General features: G+C 43.0%; 1 protein-coding gene across 1 annotated transcript in view; it reads right to left on the minus strand.

Moving 5' to 3' along the window:
* The window catches only part of SELENOP (selenoprotein P), a 76,891-nt gene that overhangs the window by 41,957 nt on the left and 15,975 nt on the right, over positions 1 to 18,959 (minus strand). The window contains exon 2 of the mRNA XM_059060924.2: positions 461 to 551. Within this exon, the coding sequence (XP_058916907.1) occupies positions 461 to 462 (2 nt within the window). The 5' untranslated portion in view covers positions 463 to 551. The remainder of the gene's footprint in view (positions 1 to 460; positions 552 to 18,959) is intronic.

The following is an 18,959-nucleotide window of genomic DNA, read 5'->3' on the forward strand; positions in this document are numbered from 1 at the left end:
AGGAACAAAAACTAGGAAGGAGACATTCCAGACAGTGGATGTTTCTCATTTAGATCTAAAAAACCTCTATCCCAATAAACAAGCCCTTCACAAATGACCAATCAGAAAAACTGTTAGTACCTCTAGCATCTAGCCATTGCCCAGCACATAGTAGGCACCTGTTCGATACTGAATAAATAAATGAACAAATCTATGCCTTTCCATGTGTCTCTGACTGCAGCAAATATCATGAATTTCAATCACTTAATATATTATACTTCTATATTCGCACTTTAACAGGAACCTCCCCAAATCTTAAGGCAAAAGAAATTATTATTGCTCCGAAACACCATGGTTACTCTAATAATAGGATTCCAATATTGGTTATTTTTGCTGTCTGAGGATCATTAACACTAGCTTCTACAACAACCAACCCTAAAACTTCATCAAGCCACAGTTGTTTTGTTTCTAGTCCACTCACATTCTGATGTTGATTGGGTGGCTCTCCCAGGTGGATTTCTTCTAAGCTTTAACTCAGGGATGCAGGCTCCTTCCATATGTGGCTCTGCTTCCTGGAAAGGAAAAAGAAGAGTTGAAGATCTAGGAAACATTAGTGGTTGTATCACTTCTACTAATATTCTATTGTCCAGAACTAGTCCTGTGGTCCCAGCTAGATGCAAGAGCATCTAGTGGGAAATGTGATTTTCTTGTTTGCTCAGGAATTGAATGTATACAGTTTGGTGAACACATTGCACTATCTTTGCCATAGGGGCTAAAGGAGAATTTCATGTTGGGGGGCCAGGACCTCACTAACATTGTAACCTTTACCTTATTTCTCCTATGCCTTTCTCTTTGGTGCAGGTTCATCATGAATATCCCCTCAGTCAGTCACTTAGAATATAAAAGCTTTCACTATGATCTGAAAAATTATAGTAAACACACTATACAAGTAGGGTTGTTCCGTGTAAACAGTTTGGTTTCAAAGTCCATGAGTGTGTTGCTTATGAGAGAAAAATTGTCTAGAGATTCAGCAAATATTTGCTATTGATGGTGAAAGTGACAGCAATGATTTCCTCTGCCTGATCTCTGGCCTTAACCCTTTCCATCTCAAAACTCTCCCTGCGGGGCTTCCCTGGTGGCAAAGTGGTTGAGAGTCCGCCTGCCGATGCAGGGCACGTGGGTTCGAGCCCTGGTCTGGGAAGATCCCACGTGCCGCAGAGCAACTAGGCCTGTGAGCCACAACTACCAAGCCTGCGCGTCTGGAGCTTGTGCCCCGCAACAAGAGAGGCCGCGATAGTGAGAGGCCCGTGCACCGCGATGAAGAGTGGCCCCCGCTTGCCACAACTAGAGAAAGCCCTCGCACAGAAACGAAGACCCAACACAGCAAAAGTAAATTAATTAATTAATTAATTTTTTTAAAAAAAGAAAAAAAATATAGCAATTGAAACCAGTGGAGTTTCAATTTGAAAACGAGCAACAATATTTAGGATGAAACTTCTTGTCCACTCTTGCTGGGCAGGTGCTCCCACAGGGGCCCAGGGAACTGGCAGATCCCCTGGGCTTCTTGGGATCTGCCTTCTGACAGTCACTGCAGGACAGGGGCAACCAGTGCTTGGGTGGGGTGACAGGAGCCCTACCTCACCCACCTCCACATCTACTCCCATCATGATGGAGACGCACTGAGATGAGAAGGGAATTATCTAATGCAGGAGGGAATCCATACAACCACCTAGTTTATCTTCGTTTTCAGTGTTCAAAATCTCATACCACACCACACACACACACACACACACACACACACACGCCCACCCCATGTGTGCCAAACCCACTGAGCTGCGGATTAGGTGCCACAACTTAAGTAGCAGATGTCACGTACGATCTTGCTTCATGGTTTATCACGTGTTGCACAGTTGCAGCTGCTCTGCCCCCTCTGAGCTGACAGGACGTCATGAGCTGCTGTGGCACATGGGTCGGGTGCAGTGGGGGGATGACCCTCCTCCCTTACTACTACGTTATTGAGGACACCTTTTAATGCTTTTAGTACAACAGTTTTTACTGACAAGGAGACCAGGTTGCTGAGTATCTAAGGATCACTGTCTGCATCTCCCTGAGAGGACCCTGTCAGGAAAAAAAAAAAAAAAAAAAGACAACGGTATTACATATCAATATCAGGTTTTTGGTTCAGAGGCTACTGTTGCGTAGAAGCCATATTATATGTAAGGATTCCCACTTCTAGACTCTTTTTGAGCTGTCATTTGATCTTCATCTAGACCGTGATTCTAAGCCAGCACTAGTCTTCATCACGCTCCCCTGGAGTTACTGACTTGCATTCTAGAACGGGGCCGCAGCTCGCCTGTTTCGTATCTGCGGCACCTTGCACACGCAGGGCACACCGCAGGGCGCTGTCACAGGTGTTCTCCGTTCGCCCCACCCTGCTCTGTGCCCGCATCAGGAGGGGTTCCTTGCCTCCAGCTTCTGGATGGATTCCACCCGTGGAGCGCATTGGCAGGGAACTGGACGGAGGGAGGATGCAGTGACAGAGCCCCTTCCAACCAGACTTCAGTCTGGCAGCAGCTACATCCCTCTGCTGAAGCCACAATGGCCACGGGCAGCCTCTCCTTTGGCTGCGGCCCTCACTAGCTCTCACCGACGATTACTCCCTCCCTTTGCCCTGCTGGGCCAGGGTGAAGGCCCCCTCTGCTGCCCGCCTTAGCCAGCACAGGGGGTCTGGGCGGACCTACTCACACAGTATTTGCCAAATCGGGAGTCACTGCGTTCTCACACGCTAAGTGTGTGTGAAGAAATTTCTAGAAGTAGTTCTCAAACAGTGCTCCCAAAGTTCACTGGAAACTGGGGCTGGAAGAAGTCCCTGCTCTTAATTTCTCTTTATTTATTTTACATAGTGGATTTCCAGGTATGATTATAATTGCACCTAATTTTTTTTTTTTTTTTTTTTTTTTGTGGTACGCGGGCCTCTCACTGTTGGGGCTTCTCCCGTTGCGGAGCACAGGCTCCGGACGCGCAGGCTCAGCGGCCATGGCTCACGGGCCCAGCCACTCCACGGCACGTGGGATCTTCCCGGACCGGGGCATGAACCCATGCCCCCTGCATCGGCAGGCAGACTCTCAACCACTGCGCCACCAGGGAAGCCCAATTGCACCTAACTTTTAAATTTTTTAAAAAATATATTGAAAACCACAGATGCATTATGGAATGTAAGTGGTTTGACATCAGAGTACTCGTCTATCTTGTTCACTGAGAACCCCCAAACTCTGGAGGAGGGTGGGCACAGAGTATGATTTTGAGAAATATCTGTTGAAAAAAACCATAGATGAACAATCTGTTAACCCACTGAATCCTCACAACAGCTGTATGTGAAAGATGAGGCGGATATTTTCTCCCACACTTTCCTAGGAGGAAACGCAGCCTCAGAGACTTGACCAAAGGCAAAGTCGCCTGTGCCCACCATGAGTTGGGTCTAGGTGGTTTATTAAGAATAAATATGCCTGTGCATGGGGGCTGTGATGTGTTCACACCCTTTCTCCCAACCATGTTAAAGGGTGCCCAGAAATGAACAAACAGCAAAGATGACAGAAAATTCGAGTATTTTGTGCAGTGGAAGATTAACAAATCTAAAGTTAGTAACTTGGTTTAAAATAAGAAGTCTTTCATCTGACGTGAAGGCACCCTCATGGTTGCCCTCCTCACCCCCTTCACAAGGTCTGGGACACTGGTCCCCTAATTGCAGCGCTGGGACCTCTTTTACCAGATCCTATTGGTCTGATGGATTTCTTCTTTTCTCCCGTACCCTTTCTTCTGCTCTCAGATTCCCAAATATTTAAGATCCAGAATCTACCCTCAGAATGTCCACTCCCTACCTCAGTGAGAACTGCTGAGCCAATCACCTAAGCCCCTAGACCCTGCAGAGCTTCTGTTTCCTCCAGGGCATCACCCTTCCTTTTCCCATGCTTCCTCTTCCTCAGGCCGCAGAGCAGAAGCGGGGGCCCAGGGGTCAGAGCTGAACACGGGAAATGGAGGGGCAGAGGTCTCAGTCCGCAGCAATAAGAGACCGGGAGTCAGTCCAGGGATGGCAGTCTTGGTGAGCAGACCATCAAGCTATTACTTTAAGATGCCTCAGGGCCTGGGCCACCTGCCTCAGGTATAAACCAAAAGGTAACTGAGTTGGGGTGGAGAGGTCCCAGCATCCCTGGGTCTATCCTCTCCTCCCCCTCTGGGAAGCTCACCAGCTCTCCTTAAGCCCAGGACTCATTTTACTCACTCCTGGAGCAGGTGGATGCCCACCTGGTGTGTGATTTCAGAGGAATCAGAAAACCCTCTCAGCCAGAAACCCCACCAACTCGAGGTTCCTTTCGGGTTAATCACCTTCCTTTACAAAGTCTATTATTAAAGAGGAGAAAGAAGTTAACAGGCAACCACATGGTGCTGTACTAACAAGAGTGCAGACAGAGGTAGGCTTTGAATCTGCTGGAAAATTGGGCCTTTGGGTCCTTGCTCAGGAAGAAAGAGGAAAAGAAAGAGCATCTGTCAAATTAGCAATCACATATGCTGACATTCGACCTAAAAACAGTAACAGGAAAACCAAAAAAATTCTCAAGCTACTCCATGATTTGAGGCCCTCCCCTGTTCACCCCACAGAGGAAAACAAAACACATCCAACACAGCAGCCTAACTGGGATGACTTATTTCATCATGTTTCCTTCCTCATGACTGGCTGATACCCACTCACCAAACTGGGGCATGTGGGAGATGGGACAAGAGGTCAGTGTGAAATATGAGTATGAATATGAACGTCTCTCAGTGCATTTGGGACAATACTGACCTCAGATATTCTATGAGAGGGTCCCATTGTACACTATATCTGATCAGAACGTGTGTTTTAACTTTTAGCTAACAAAGCAAGGTCATGATAAATAGCCTTGGGAAGGCAATGTTTTTCTTTCAATCAGGAAAACCGGTTTGCCTTTTACTAGCTGGGTAACTGGGCAACTCAAACGCTGAGCAACAGTTTTCTCAAAAGCAAATGGGGGGGCTTCCCTGGTGGCGCAGTGGTTGAGAATCCGCCTGCCGATGCAGGGGACACGGGTTTGCGCCCCGGTCCGGGAGGATCCCACATGCCGCGGAGCGGCTGGGCCCGTGAGCCATGGCCGCTGAGCCTGCACTCCACAATGGGAGAGGCCAGAGGCCACAGTGGTGAGAGGCCTGTGTACCGCCAAAAAAAAAAAAAAAAAAGCAAATGAGGTAATGCTAGTTGACTCACAGGGTGGTGAGGAATTAATCAAGTTAGATAATGTACTTAAGGCTGCTATTAAAATGCCTGGGACTTACACCTTCAACAAAAGGTAGCTTTGAAATGGAGAGTAATTATCAGTTAGAATCTATTAAACCCGTAACCTGCCTTCACTGATCAAGTTCGCTTTAATTGTCGCTACAAAAAACTTGCAAAAAACTCCAAGTGTCACATAGCCTAAACAATAAGATGTTTGTTTGCCCAAGTTGTTTTTCGGGAACTTGGAATCAACTGTGTCCAATTTGAGCTCGAGCCAGTTAGGACTGGTTAAGACCACCAATCCTCCAACTGGACATTCACAAACCTCCGTTCCATGACCTTTTGACATCAGAGGGCCCAAAACTCACCCTCAGAAGGTGCTAACACCACCACTTTCTGAACATGTAGCCCATGAGAAAAGCCTGTAGCTTAGCTGCACCTGCACAGGACAATGATTACCTCACCTTTTCTTATTTCCAATCACCTTCCCTCACACTCCCCACGCCTCAGCTTTATCCCATAAGTATCCCAAGCTCCTCGCCTTCAGGGAGGCGGATTTGAAATTTGTTTTCCCATTTTCCCACTTGGCTGTCTTATGAATAAACCCTTTTCTCTGCTGCAAACCTCAGCATCTCAGTGTTTGGCTTGTTGCACATGGGGCAAATGAACCTAGTTTGGTAACAGTTTTATTGTTACCTGGGTGTTCAGAGAGCAACCTGTAGGCATGGGACACAGGCTTTGGGAAAAAGTTCTTCTTGGTGAGTTATATGGATGGATGCAGAAAGCTTAGGTACAGGACTTCCTGGGGGCACAGTGGTTAAGAATCTGCCTGCCAATGCAGGGGACACGGGTTCAAGCCCTGGGCCAGGAAGATCTCACATGCCACAGAGCAAATAAGCCTGTGCGCCACAACTACTGAGCCTGGGCTCTAGAGCCCATGAGTCACAGCTACTGAGCCCGCATGCCACAACTACTGAAGCCCACGCGCCTAGAGCCCGTGCTCTGCAACAAGAGAAGCCACCGCAATGAGAAGCCCATGCACTGCAACAAAGAGTAGCCCCTGCTCGTTGCAACTAGAGAAAGCCCACGCCCAGCAACAAAGACCCAGCGCGGCCAAAAATAAAAATAAATCAATTTTTTAAAAAAAGAAAGCTTAGGTACAGGTAAGCCCCTTGCACTGCCAGGAGCGCTGGGAAGAGTGGGAAAAGGACCTTGTTAGCACAGGAACATGAGGTTCCAGGTAGCAGGAGGCTCTGGCTCCCAATGGCAAGTAGGGGAATCCATTTGGGTGGAGGCCAGATCCCAATCAGTTCCTTCCTTCCCCACCTACACCCTGCCCCTGGCATTGTCGACTCCCACATGATGGGTACAGAGGCCTCTGGGGACCTCAGGTCAAGGCCAGGTGCACTAACGGGGAGGAGAAGGACATGGGGAGGGAGTGCCCTGAGGGCTCAGAACAGGGCCTCCAGCTCTCACTCCACCCACTAGAGCCCAAAGGACAACGATCCCTGGAGATTCGCTCAGACTTGTCCCCAGCCTGCGTCAGGCACACATCATTCATCTACACGAGCAGGTTATCTGAGTCTAGCCTGCATCCAAGTCTTCAAGAATGCAGGAAAACCTGGTCAGCCTTCCCTCCACGACTTAATCCTCCGCCTGCCCAGGAGCTTACTGATGCAATGCCTCCTTCCTCCCTGGGTCTAGACTTGGGGGACACCAGAGCCTTGGCACAGCAGGGGCCTGAGATGTGGCTGAACCCCTCACCTTGTAGAGGAGGACGCTGGGGTTCTAAGGGTTGGGACACTTGCCCAGTCACACACCTAAGTGACGGCACCAGCCTGGATCGAAGGCAGTATCTCAGTCGACTCTTAATTACGCTGCGTGCGGGTACTTGTCCTGCAGCCCCCAAGAAATATGATCACTGTGTCCTGCAGGGAACACGCTTCAAAGTCTGGAGTCAAATCCAGGCTCTAATCGCTGAATGATCTTAGAGAAGCCACTGAACCTCACAGAACCTCAGCCTCATCATCCATAAATTAACATAATAATCTGCACCGGTTTCCTTGAGGATTAAATGAGACAGTATCTAACATAGCGAGTGCATGCGCACAACACCAGAGATACTCAGTGCTGCTTACTACTATCATTGATTAAGCTGTGATCAGTCACTGAACTTCAGATTGCTGGAGAAAGCTAGAGGGTCAGGAATCTGGGGAAAGACGACTCTTCTGAGAAGGAGAAAGCAAAGGCCAGTTAGCTTCACGTCTTTGGTAATTCTGAGGCCCGCTAAACTCAAGATCCTACAGGGGAACTGGGTCCAAGGCCAGAGAACAGAGAGCTCAAAACTTTAAGTTTCTCTTGGCTGTTTTATCACGTTCTTTCTCAAGCATTTGACCTTGTAACACAGGGGACTCAGGGTCAGTAGGAAGAGCACCGAAAGTGAGGCACAGTGCAACAGAGCTGTCCTTGGGATGGAAGCAGAATCCCTGGGACGGCGGCGTCCTCATTGGGATGATGTGTCTAATAATCCTCCTCCAATGATTTCAAACTTTAAAAAAAAAAAAGAGAGACAAGAGGAAGAAAATTAACCCTGAAAATTATTCAATATCAAATTACAGCAACTGATTCTTTGTCAACAGCCATAGAGCTAACAAAACAAAACAAAAGCTGCTGAAACAAGATGGTGTCTGCCCCACTGATGAGTTTTATGCTGGAATTCCAGCTGCTGCCTTATTGACCAAGATACATTCACACGTTTTTTGAATTATTATTGTCCTAAATTTAACTACCCAAAATGCAAAAAAAAAAAATCTTTCTTATGGATATTTTTTAAAAGGAGGATTGAAAGGAAAAATACCTCAAATTTTAAGGACCAAAGCCAACTACTTAAAAATCTGAGTGTTTGATCTAGAGAAAGATAACCTGGCTTCACTCTAAAAATTGTGTTTCCCGCTTAGAGAAGTTTCTCTAGTGTTTGTTGTACAGCTGGTTTGGTGGTGCTGAATTCTCTTAGCTTTTGCTTGTCTGAAAAGCTTTTGACTTCTCCATCGAATCTGAGTGAGATCCTTGCTGGGTACGGTAATCTTGGTTGTAGGTTTTTCTCTTTCATCACTTTAAGTATATCCTGCCACTCCCTTCTGGCCTGCAGAGTTTGTGCTTTGCCATAACCTAGAGGGGTGGGATAGGGAGGATGGGAGGGAGGCTCAAGAGGGAGGGGATATGAGGACATGTGTATGCATATGGCTGAATCGCTTTGCTGTGCAACAGAAACTAACACAGTATTGTGATGCAATTATACTCCAATAAATATCTATTAAAATAAATAAAAATCGTGAATTCAACATTTAGCCCTTTCAATGAGAAAGAAAAGATCAGAAAAGGAAGGGAGCACATTTGTTCTAATATTTAGCTCTTCTCAAGGTATAACCCACATCTGGACTCATTAGATGTCAAAAATGAGAAAGCGCTTTGTAGACATGGGCTTAGCAAACTATGTCCTCAGTCCATTCCTGCTCCCAAGTACAAACAGTGTGAGTGTGTATATGTTGAGAGAGAAAGAAGCTGAGGACTGCATTCAGGACTCTTCTGATGTCTTACTTCTCTCTACTGGAGAGAGGCCCGAATATGTGTGTGGTGTGTACATGGCGGGGCTGGAGGTACAGGTGGGAGCATGGGAAGATGCGGGAAGGGAGAGTGTAAAAACGGAAAGACTAAAACTTATCCGTCTCAGCCTTGAAGTAAAGCTTCCTTATGATCTACTGCCGGCTTATGATCAGGCCCCAGCATAGGCAGGAGCAGCAGACAGGTCAACTCTGACCTCACAAAGGGGAACTTCAGTCTAAAAATGCTGATCAAACATTTTCTCTGCAGAATCCTCTGGTAAAGAGTTACCTCCAGCATGGACTCAACTTGACATGAACTCATCTCCCAATGGTCAGGGCCCTCTTTCTAAGACTATTTTATGATCTTAGGTTATAAGATAGTCAGGCATTGGAAGGGTGATAATTTTGAATTACCAGGGCCTTAGCCTTGATTGGCACCAAATGACCCAGGGAGACTTCCAAGAAATAGAAAAGTGATCTAAACCAGTAAGCCTTAATCTGGGGTCTTCAGATACTAAAGACTCCTTGAAAGTAGTAAAAAAAAAAAAAAGTCTGAGAAATTTCTTTAAGACTGTACTTCAAAAAAATGTATCTTTGGATTCCATATATATGTGTTAGCATACAGTATTTGTTTTTCTCTTTCAGACTTACTTTACTCCGTATGACAGACTCTAGGGGCAGGGCAGGAATAAAGACGCAGACGTAGAGAATGGACTTGAGGATACGGGGAAGGGGAAGCTGGGACAAAGTGAGAGAGTGGCATGGACATATATACACTACCAAACGTAAAATAGATTGCTAGTGGGAAGCAGCTGCATAGCACAGGGAGATCAGCTTGGTGCTCTGTGACCACCTAGAGGGGTAGGATAGGGAGGGGATATGGGGATATATGTGTACATATAGCTGATTCACTCTGTTATACAGCAGGAACTGACACAACATTATAAAGCAATTATACTCCAATAAAGATGTAAATACACACACACAAACAAATTTTGATCAGCCATGAAAAAAACAAAACCAAAAACGTATCTTTGGGACTTCCCTGGTGGTCCAGCGGTAGGACTCCGCACTCCCAATGCAGGGGGCCCAGGATCAACCCCTAGTCAAGGATCTAGATCCCGCATGCTGCAACTTAAAGATCCCGCACACAACAACGAAGATTCCACATGTGGCAACAAAGATCCGTCGTGTAGCTACTAAGACCCGGCACAGTCAAATAAATAAATAAATATATATTTTTTAAAAACTGTATCTTCCCATGCCTACTCTAATGCTACACTTACTGGACTCCCAAGGTTTTTTGCTTTTAGCTAAAATTATGTGAATTCATTTCAGTAATAGAGGTACTAACAGTGACTCACCATGTAATCCAATATTTTAAAAATCCAAGCAGAAATTAGAGGGGTTCCTTACATGATAGAAGTATTTCTCACTTCATCAAAATATTCAGTGCTTAAAAATTAGCGTTTGTATATGCATTTCACCTTAACCTTTCAATATACATTGAGTCACAGTAAATTTATAATTACAGTTCTACCAAGTCCCTTGGGAATTGTATTTTCAGTTTAGCTCTGACACAAATATTTTAACTGACAGCTGTTCTGGGAGACTGGCTAGCATCCTTTCTGAATGTTGAAGATTTTAATGAGGATAAAATCTAAATCTGAAACTATCCCATCTCTGCATGAGTAAATGGACATCCTCCTCCTCCTCCTCCTCCATTTTTATAGTGATTTTTAAAACATTTTTACATACAAAAATCTGTGCATAATTAATGTGTACAATTTGCATTTAGAGATAAGCATAGAGACTTTAAACAGTGATAACATGTTGATGAACTCAGAATTTTTTCATGTAGATTTCTATTGCATAAAGTAAGGTATAGCCATAATTTGTAAAGACATGTACAAAGAGGATGAAGGGTATTGATGGAACAGATGTCTTCCCTCCCCTTCTCCCATATGCCCAGGGTAATTGAGATTTGTGGGTGTTTTGTTTTGTTTTTCTTTTGCAGTATGCGGGCCTCTCCACTGTTGTGGCCTCTCCCATTGCGGAGCACAGGCTACGAACGCGCAGGCCCAGCGGCCATGGCTCCCGGGCCCAGCCGCTCCGTGGCATGTGGGATCCTCCAGGACCCGGGCACGAACCCACGTCCGCTGCATCGGCAGGCGGATTCCCAACCACTGCGCCACCAGGGAAGCGAGATTTGTTTTAAAGTCATTCCTCAAGCAATTGGATTCTACATAAAGTTGTAAGGGTTGGTACATGGTCAGCCCAGGAGACGTCAGATTGTTCTTTGTACTTTGTTGACACATCAGCAAGCTGGAAATTGTCCTGAGTAGTAGCTTTGGCATGTTCTAGGTCTGGGCCAATGAGGACCGCAACCAGGGTAAACCCTTCTTGTTTAAATGGCGGTATCTCATTCCCTAATGACCTTGCCTGCCAAAGGGGCTAGAGGCCTTGATCTCTCAAGAGAGAAGATGCTACATATGGCGGATCTAAGCTACTTTCTTTTTCTTGGAGGAAAACCCTTGTGAATTTTGAAACATATAGCTTAGAAAACTCCTGTCCGGGAAGTATTGTTTCCTATTAGCACCTATTACATAGCCTGTTGTAATGTGTTAAGTAAAGGAAATAAGGAAATGATGGTTCTTAATCCAAAAGCACAATAAGACAAAGAATGTATACAATGTTCCACATATTTCATAGAATAGCAAAGAATCCTTGGTCTTTTCTGGGACTTCACAGTTAATTCAACAGGATGATTGCTATATAATTATAAAACCCTGCTGATTTGTTTAGTATTCTCTTGAAATCAGACCTTGAGTTAAGCACTTGGTGTAAGGAGTTTATCTGAGAGGTGATGCCAGAAAGCAGGAACCAGTGATCTGGGAGAGTGAGACAGAGAAGAGTTCAGGTAAGGGTGCATTATCTGTCTCCCTGTCTCTCTCCCCTCCCCTTTTCTCTCTCCTCTTTTAGATCACTCTGCAAACGATGGCCACGTGAGTGAGCTTGGAAGAGGAGTCTCCAATCCCAGTCAAGTCTTCGAGAGCTGCAGCTCCAGCTGACAGCTTGACTGCAACCTCATGACAGACCCTGGGCCAGAACTACCCAGCTAAGCCACTCAAAGGTTCCTGAGATTCAGACACTGTGTGAGCTAATCAACTTTGTTGTTTTAAGCTGCTAAATTCTGGGGTAATTTGTATTGCAGCAATAAGTAATAATACAGTGTTAGTATTAAGTAGAATTTTAAGTGGTAATCAAATATCAGATTTTCAAAGAATACTTGATGACATGAAAAAGTGATGAGTATGTATTAGGTGGAAGCAGCAGGAAGCAGAACCTGTGTAGTGTCGTGTGCTGCATAAATGTTGTTTTTGTCTGATTAGCCCATGTCCATCCCCTCCTTCTTCCACTAACAGAATTTCCCTTTCTCATAGGAAAACAGCTCCACGTGCTTCAAGTGGTGCTGACTCCAGCCCATGTAGGTCAAACAAGTGAATCAGACCAAATTTAAGTTCCTCATTCCCTTGACACCTGGACTTTTTCTTCCTAGAGTCGTTAAGGGAGAGAAGGGCCTTAACTTCCAAAAAAAACTAAAGATGGCAAAGGTAGCAGATGCCCTGGATTGAGTAGCTCTCCAAGTCAGAACCAACCTTAGAATTTTCAGTTAGGAGCCAGTAAGCTCTTTTTGCTTAACTGGGATTGGGGTTCTGTTGTAACATACAATATTAGCCCAAATTTTTATAAAAACAAATAAAATTACTTGCAAACAGAGAAAGTGGTACAATCTACAAAATCAATGAACTTGCTGCACCAGAATTTCTAAAACACAGATTCTCAGGCTTCACACTTGGGAACTTCGACTCAGTAGTTCTGGATTAGAGACCAGAAGTGTGGATTCTTAACAAGCTCTCCGTATAATAATGATCAACAAACAGCAGTGGAAACAACTGAGCCTACAGGACTAGATGATAAATGAATATTTCTTTTCCTCTACACGTATCTTCCAATTTTATAACGAACAAGTATTATGTGTGTAATGAGTACATTTCTTAAAAGGACAACTGTAACTTAATAATGTTTAATTTTTGACCTGAAACTTTTATTGTGAGGAATCAAATACCCCATTGGTTAGTAGATCAGCAGACATAAAATACTCAGACATGCATTCATTGCGATAGTAAATATTTTCTTGTCTCTGATAAAGAGTACGGTCCAGCTATTAGGGCAAAGTATACAGCAGAAGGGAGAGAGAACCCAGGTCCCCAGGGCCTCCCTCATCTCTCAAAAGGTGGATGAGGGTCACACCAGATCAGAGGAGTCTTGAATCTCCTCACCCTCAGGCTTCTATTTCCTGCTAATGCCAGAAGCACATCATTAATATCCTAACTCCAGCCCCTTCCCTACAAGACAAAGAAACTTCCCCATGACTGTCACACAGACTTACTATCCGTCCTGGTCAGATTTCTTCTTTCTAAGAACCCACAAGAGTTCTGCTGCTGCCCAAGGGACTTCCTGCTAAGGGCTGACCAAGGCAGCAGACCTAACCAATGCCCATCTCCACGACGTTTAAATCTGTGTTTTGTCTACATGTTGATTTTAAAAATTGAAAACAAATAAGGAACATTTATATTGTTATGTCTATGTAATATTGATCACTACAGGGCCAAGCAATGTCCTGGGGCTGCAATTTCTTCTCTTACATCCAAATGATCCCGAAGTTTAGATCTAATGGCTTCTCCCTTCTTACAGCCTATTCATTCCTCAAAATCATCAGCATTTTTGTTTGTTTGCTTCAAATTTGGACCTTGGCTTTAGGATGTAGATTTTTTTTTTTTTCCCACAGAGTTTCTAAATACTCTCTTGGTTGATCCAGAGTTCCAGTCTCCCTTGTATCCCATATATTCTGCCTACATGCTTCTCATATCCATTTCCTTCTAGGACATCCTCAAGTAACTTCTCCAGAAATAGTGCATAAGAAAAATGTCTGAGCCACTGAATGTCTGAAAAGTCTTCGGTTTTGTTGACAATGATTCATATTTTGTCTGGCTATAAAAGTATAACTTCAAAATCATTTTACCACTAGTTTTCTCTTGAATAGGAGGACTGACTAAAAGCTCTGTGTATATATAGCAGAGTTTATCCATTAACAAGACTTTAGAAGGAAGGATGAAAAACATAACTGATTACTCAGCCATAAAAAGGAACGAAATTGGGTCATTTGTAGAGATGTGGATGGACCTAGAGACTGTCATGCAATGTGAAGTTGTCAGAGAAAGACAAATATCGTATATTAAAGCATATATGTGGAATCTAGAAAAATGGTACAGATGAACCGGTTTGCAAGGCAGAAATAAAGACACAGAGGTAGAGAACAAAGTATGGACACCAAGGGGGGAAAGCAGGGCTGGGGGATAAACTGGGAGATGGGACTGACATATATACACTACTGATACTATGTATAAAATAAATAACTCATGAGAACCTACAGTATAGCACAAGGAACTCTACTCAATGCTCTGTGGTGACCTAAATGAGAATGAAATCCAAAAACGAGGGGACATATGTATACATATATATGATTCACTTTGCTGTACAGTAGAAACTAACACAATATTGTAAAGCAACTATACTCCAATAAAAAATTTTTTTAAAGAAAAAGAAGAAGAAAAACATAACTGAAAAGCATTGACACACATGTTAGTAGCCCCCAGTTTTCCTTGCATGCTCAAATTCTTCAGGGAAAAAAACCTCCCAGTTTTTATTCAGGACGTAAATTACAGCTACCTGCTCTCAAATGGAGACATAAGAAAGGGAATGGGAAGCCAGCGGGCACAGGCTTTTATAGGCAGACTTTTAAGTAAACACTGTGCTTCAGCACCCCCTTCTCTACCTGCTAACAAGGTCACAACTTTTGGGGATTCCTCTTTCACTGCATTTTCCCACCTTGGGTTGCAAATTCCTCCTCTCTTATCTTTCCCAACTTGCAATAGTAATTGAAATATCTCATCTGTTGATACCTCCCCATTCCCATTATCTTTACTTTTTTTTTTTTTACATAATGCTTGTTGCTTATCTATTTTTTAAAATTTATTTATTTATGGCTGCGTTGGGTCTTCATTGCTGGGCAAGGGCTTTCTCTAGTTGAGGCAAGTGGGGGCTACTCTTCGTTGTGGTGCACGGGTTTCTCATTGCGGCGGCTTCTCTTGTTGAGCAGCACGGGCTCTAGACATGTGGGCTTCACTGGTTGTGGCACGTGACCTCAGTAGTTGTGGCCCACGGGCTCTAGAGTGCAGACTCAGTAGTTGTGGTGCACAGGCTTAGTTGCTCCACAGCATGTGGGATCTTCCCAGCCCAGGGCTTGAACCCGTGTCCCCTGCATTGGCAGATGGATTCTTAACCGCTGCACCACCAGGGAAGTCCCTTTACTTTTATTTATTTGATTTTTTAAATTATTTGTTGGCTATTAGTTTAATGAAGCAATGAAAAGAGACAAACATATATCCTCAGTTTGCCATCTTGAATAAGAATCTGCCTTCTTTAGGAAGAGCTTTTAAGGTTGGCAAGAAATGGAGCAACTACTGTATAGACTCCAGTGACACATCTTTTAACCAAGGGCAAAACTCATTTAGAGCAAAGATGAGACATCCTTTTTAAGATGAAGATGGAGATGAAGACCAGGGATTAGCTAATATCTAGGCTCATACATATCTACTTAAGAGGTGTTAGACAGTTCCAGCTATCCTGGTTTATCTGAGAGCCTGGGGCCTCCCAATTCCAGCTTGGATGACCAACCAGCTATCACACAGACCTCTTTGACTCCTTTAAGAAGGAAGAGGGGGAGTTTAAGATATTTGAGGATTTTCTCTACAGTTTATAAATTATTTCTATTAAAAAATAAACATTATCAGCTTAAAAAAGACTGTTACGTTTTAGATAAGCTTCATGGAAATCACAAAGGAAAAACCTGTAGTATTTGAACAAAAGATAGAGAAAAGGGGGCTTCCCTGGTGGCACAGTGGTTGAGAGTTGGCCTGCCGATGCAGGGGACACGGGTTCGTGCCCCGGTCCGGGAAGATCCCACATGCGGCGGAGCAGCTGGGCCCGTGAGCCATGGCCGCTGAGCCTGTGCGTCCGGAGCCTGTGCTCCGCAACGGGAGAGGCCACAACAGTGAGAGGCCCGCGTACCACAAAAAAAAAAAAAAAAGATAGAGAAAGGAATAAAAGCATACCACCAGGAAAAAAAATCAGCAAATCACAAAGGAAAACAGCAAGAGAGGAAGAAAGAAACAAAAGAACTATCAAATAGTCAGAAAATAATTCATAAAATGACAATAGTAAGTCTTACCTATCAACAATTACTTCAAATGCAAATGGATTAAATTCTCCAACCAAAAGAATAGAATGGCTGAATGGATTTTAAAGACAAGATCCAACTATATGTGCCTATAAGGGACTGACTTCAGCTTTAAGGACACACATAGGCTGAAAGCAAAGAAATGGATAAAGATATACTACACAAACGGTAACCAGAAGAGAGGAGGGGTGGCTATACTTATAGCAGACAAAATAGACTTTAAGTCAAAAACTGTCACAGGAGACAAAGAAGGTCATTATATAATGATAAAGGGGTCAATTCATCAAGAGGGCATAACAATCATAACTGTATACGTACCCAACATAGGAGCACCTAAATGTATGAAGCAAATATTAACAGAAATGAAGAGAGAAATACACAGCAATACAATAATAGTAAGGAACTTCAATAACCCACTTTCAACAATGGATAGATCATCCGGACAGAGAATCAATAAGGCAACAGTGGACTTGAACAACACTACAGACCAAATGGACCTGACAGACACATAAAGAACATTTTACCCAACAGCAGCACAATACACATTCTTCTCAAGTGCAACACAGTACATTCTCTAAGCTAGATCATATGTGTTAGGCCACAAAACAAGTCTTAACAATTTAAGATTGAAATCATATCAAGTATCTTCTCTCACCACCATGCTGAGAAACTAGAAATCAATCACAGGAGGAAAATTGGAAAATTCACAAATTTGTGAAAATTAAACAACATACTCCTGAACAACATATGGATCAACGAAGACATCAAAAGAAAAGTAAAAAAATATCTTGAGACAAACAAAAATGGAAACACAACACATGAAAACTCACGGAATGCAGCAAAAGCAGTTCTAAAAGACAAGTTTATAGCAATGGAAAACAGAATAAAGGTTCCTCAAAAAATTAAAAATAGAACTATTATATGATCCAGCAATCCCACTTCTAGGTATTTATGTAAAGAAATTCAGATTAGGATATTGAAGAGAAACAAACACTTCCATGTTCACTGCAGCATTATTCCAATGACCAAGATATGGATATAACCTAAATGTCCATCAACAGATGAATAAAGAAAATCTGATATATATTATACATATGTGGAACATTATTCAGCCTTAAAAAAAAAAAAAAAAAGAAATCCTGCCATCTGTGACAACATGGATGGACATGGAGGACATTGTGTTAAGTGAAACAAGCCAGACACAGAAAGACAAATGCTCTATGATCTCACTTACTTGTGGAATCCAAAATAGTCAAATTCATAGAAGCAGAGAGTAAAATGGTGGTTGCCGGGTGGAGGGGGGTGGGGGGAATGAGGAGGTGATGGTCAAAGGGTACAGAGTTCCAGTTATATGAGATAAATAAGTTCTTGAGACCTACTAAACAGCATAGTACCTACAGCTAACAATACCATATGGTATGCTTAACATTTGCTAAGAAGGTAAATCTTAAATTATTCTCACCCCCCAAAATAATGATGATAATAATAATAATAATAAAGAGGGCAAGAGAAAACTTTGGGAAGTGATACATATGTTTATAGACTTGATGGTGATGGTTCCACAAATGTACACTTATCCCCAAACACATCAAGTTGTATATATTAAATATGTTTGGATTTTTACATGTTAATCATACCATAATAAAAAATGTTAATACATAAATAGGTAATAAACAAGAGTTTTTGGGGGATTCATCTGTTATGGTTACTGGATCATCTAAAACAAAGGGGATAACTCCAGCCTTGAGGAAGGAGGGTGCAGGGGGTTACATTCCTAAATGAAGTTTTAAAGAGACCTGTGTCTTCAAAAGTCCACCCACTGTTCCCTACTTCTGTGAGCATGTCCAGATTTTAATAATTCTTAAATAGGCATTCTATTCAGTTAAATCACTCGGGATAAAACCAAATGAAGTCCTACTGACTTTGTTTTAGAAAGAAAACTATAACCCCACAAACTGATCTGGGAATAATTCTAGAACTCTAAATAGCAAGCATTTAAGTGTAATTTGTCCTGATGAGATTATCACACCTTAGAGCTGAATTTCCCTCTCATTTTGTTGCCTGAGTTTAATCTTCTTTGGCTGTAATACTGAGTGGTAAACATTAAACACTGTTCACTCATTCAGTATTTTTAGATCACATACACCAAGTGATAACTTCTGATTTTATGCATATGTATTTTATATTCACAAATCAGAGGAAGCTACTTCATGGCGCCATTGTTAGGCAAATTAGTGAAGTATTAGAAGAACATTCCCTTTTTCTAAAATTTTCTTTAATATTTTAATTGGAAAGTAAAGTTTAAAGTTATATATGGAAAATAAAACAAAAAATTCTGAAATACGACATCTGAACTATAAATGGATGCTGCAGATTTTATAGAAAATGCGGATTATAACATTTACATTGTAGGGTTGTTGTAACCTTTAGAAGAATTATAGACGTAAACATGCTTCTTTAATCATAAAGTGTGACACAAATGGAGGACATTACTGTTAACTGCACAGTGATTGGGCTTCTATGGAAGGACCATTTTTGTAACTGACTGTGGTGTACCAAGCGTTGCTGGGTTCAGATGGAGGTAAGAAAGCTAGGGAGAGGCTGAGCAGAGAGACAGCACCCCTAGTTTTGGAGATGAAACCCATTTACCCCTCACTTTTCCCTGGTCTACTCACCTTTGCAAGTAAAACTCATCAAACTCAAAGCCAGTGGGATGGGAAACCACAAT

This window comes from Kogia breviceps, chromosome 4 (genome assembly GCF_026419965.1).
Source record: "Kogia breviceps isolate mKogBre1 chromosome 4, mKogBre1 haplotype 1, whole genome shotgun sequence".
NCBI lineage: Eukaryota > Metazoa > Chordata > Mammalia > Artiodactyla > Physeteridae > Kogia > Kogia breviceps.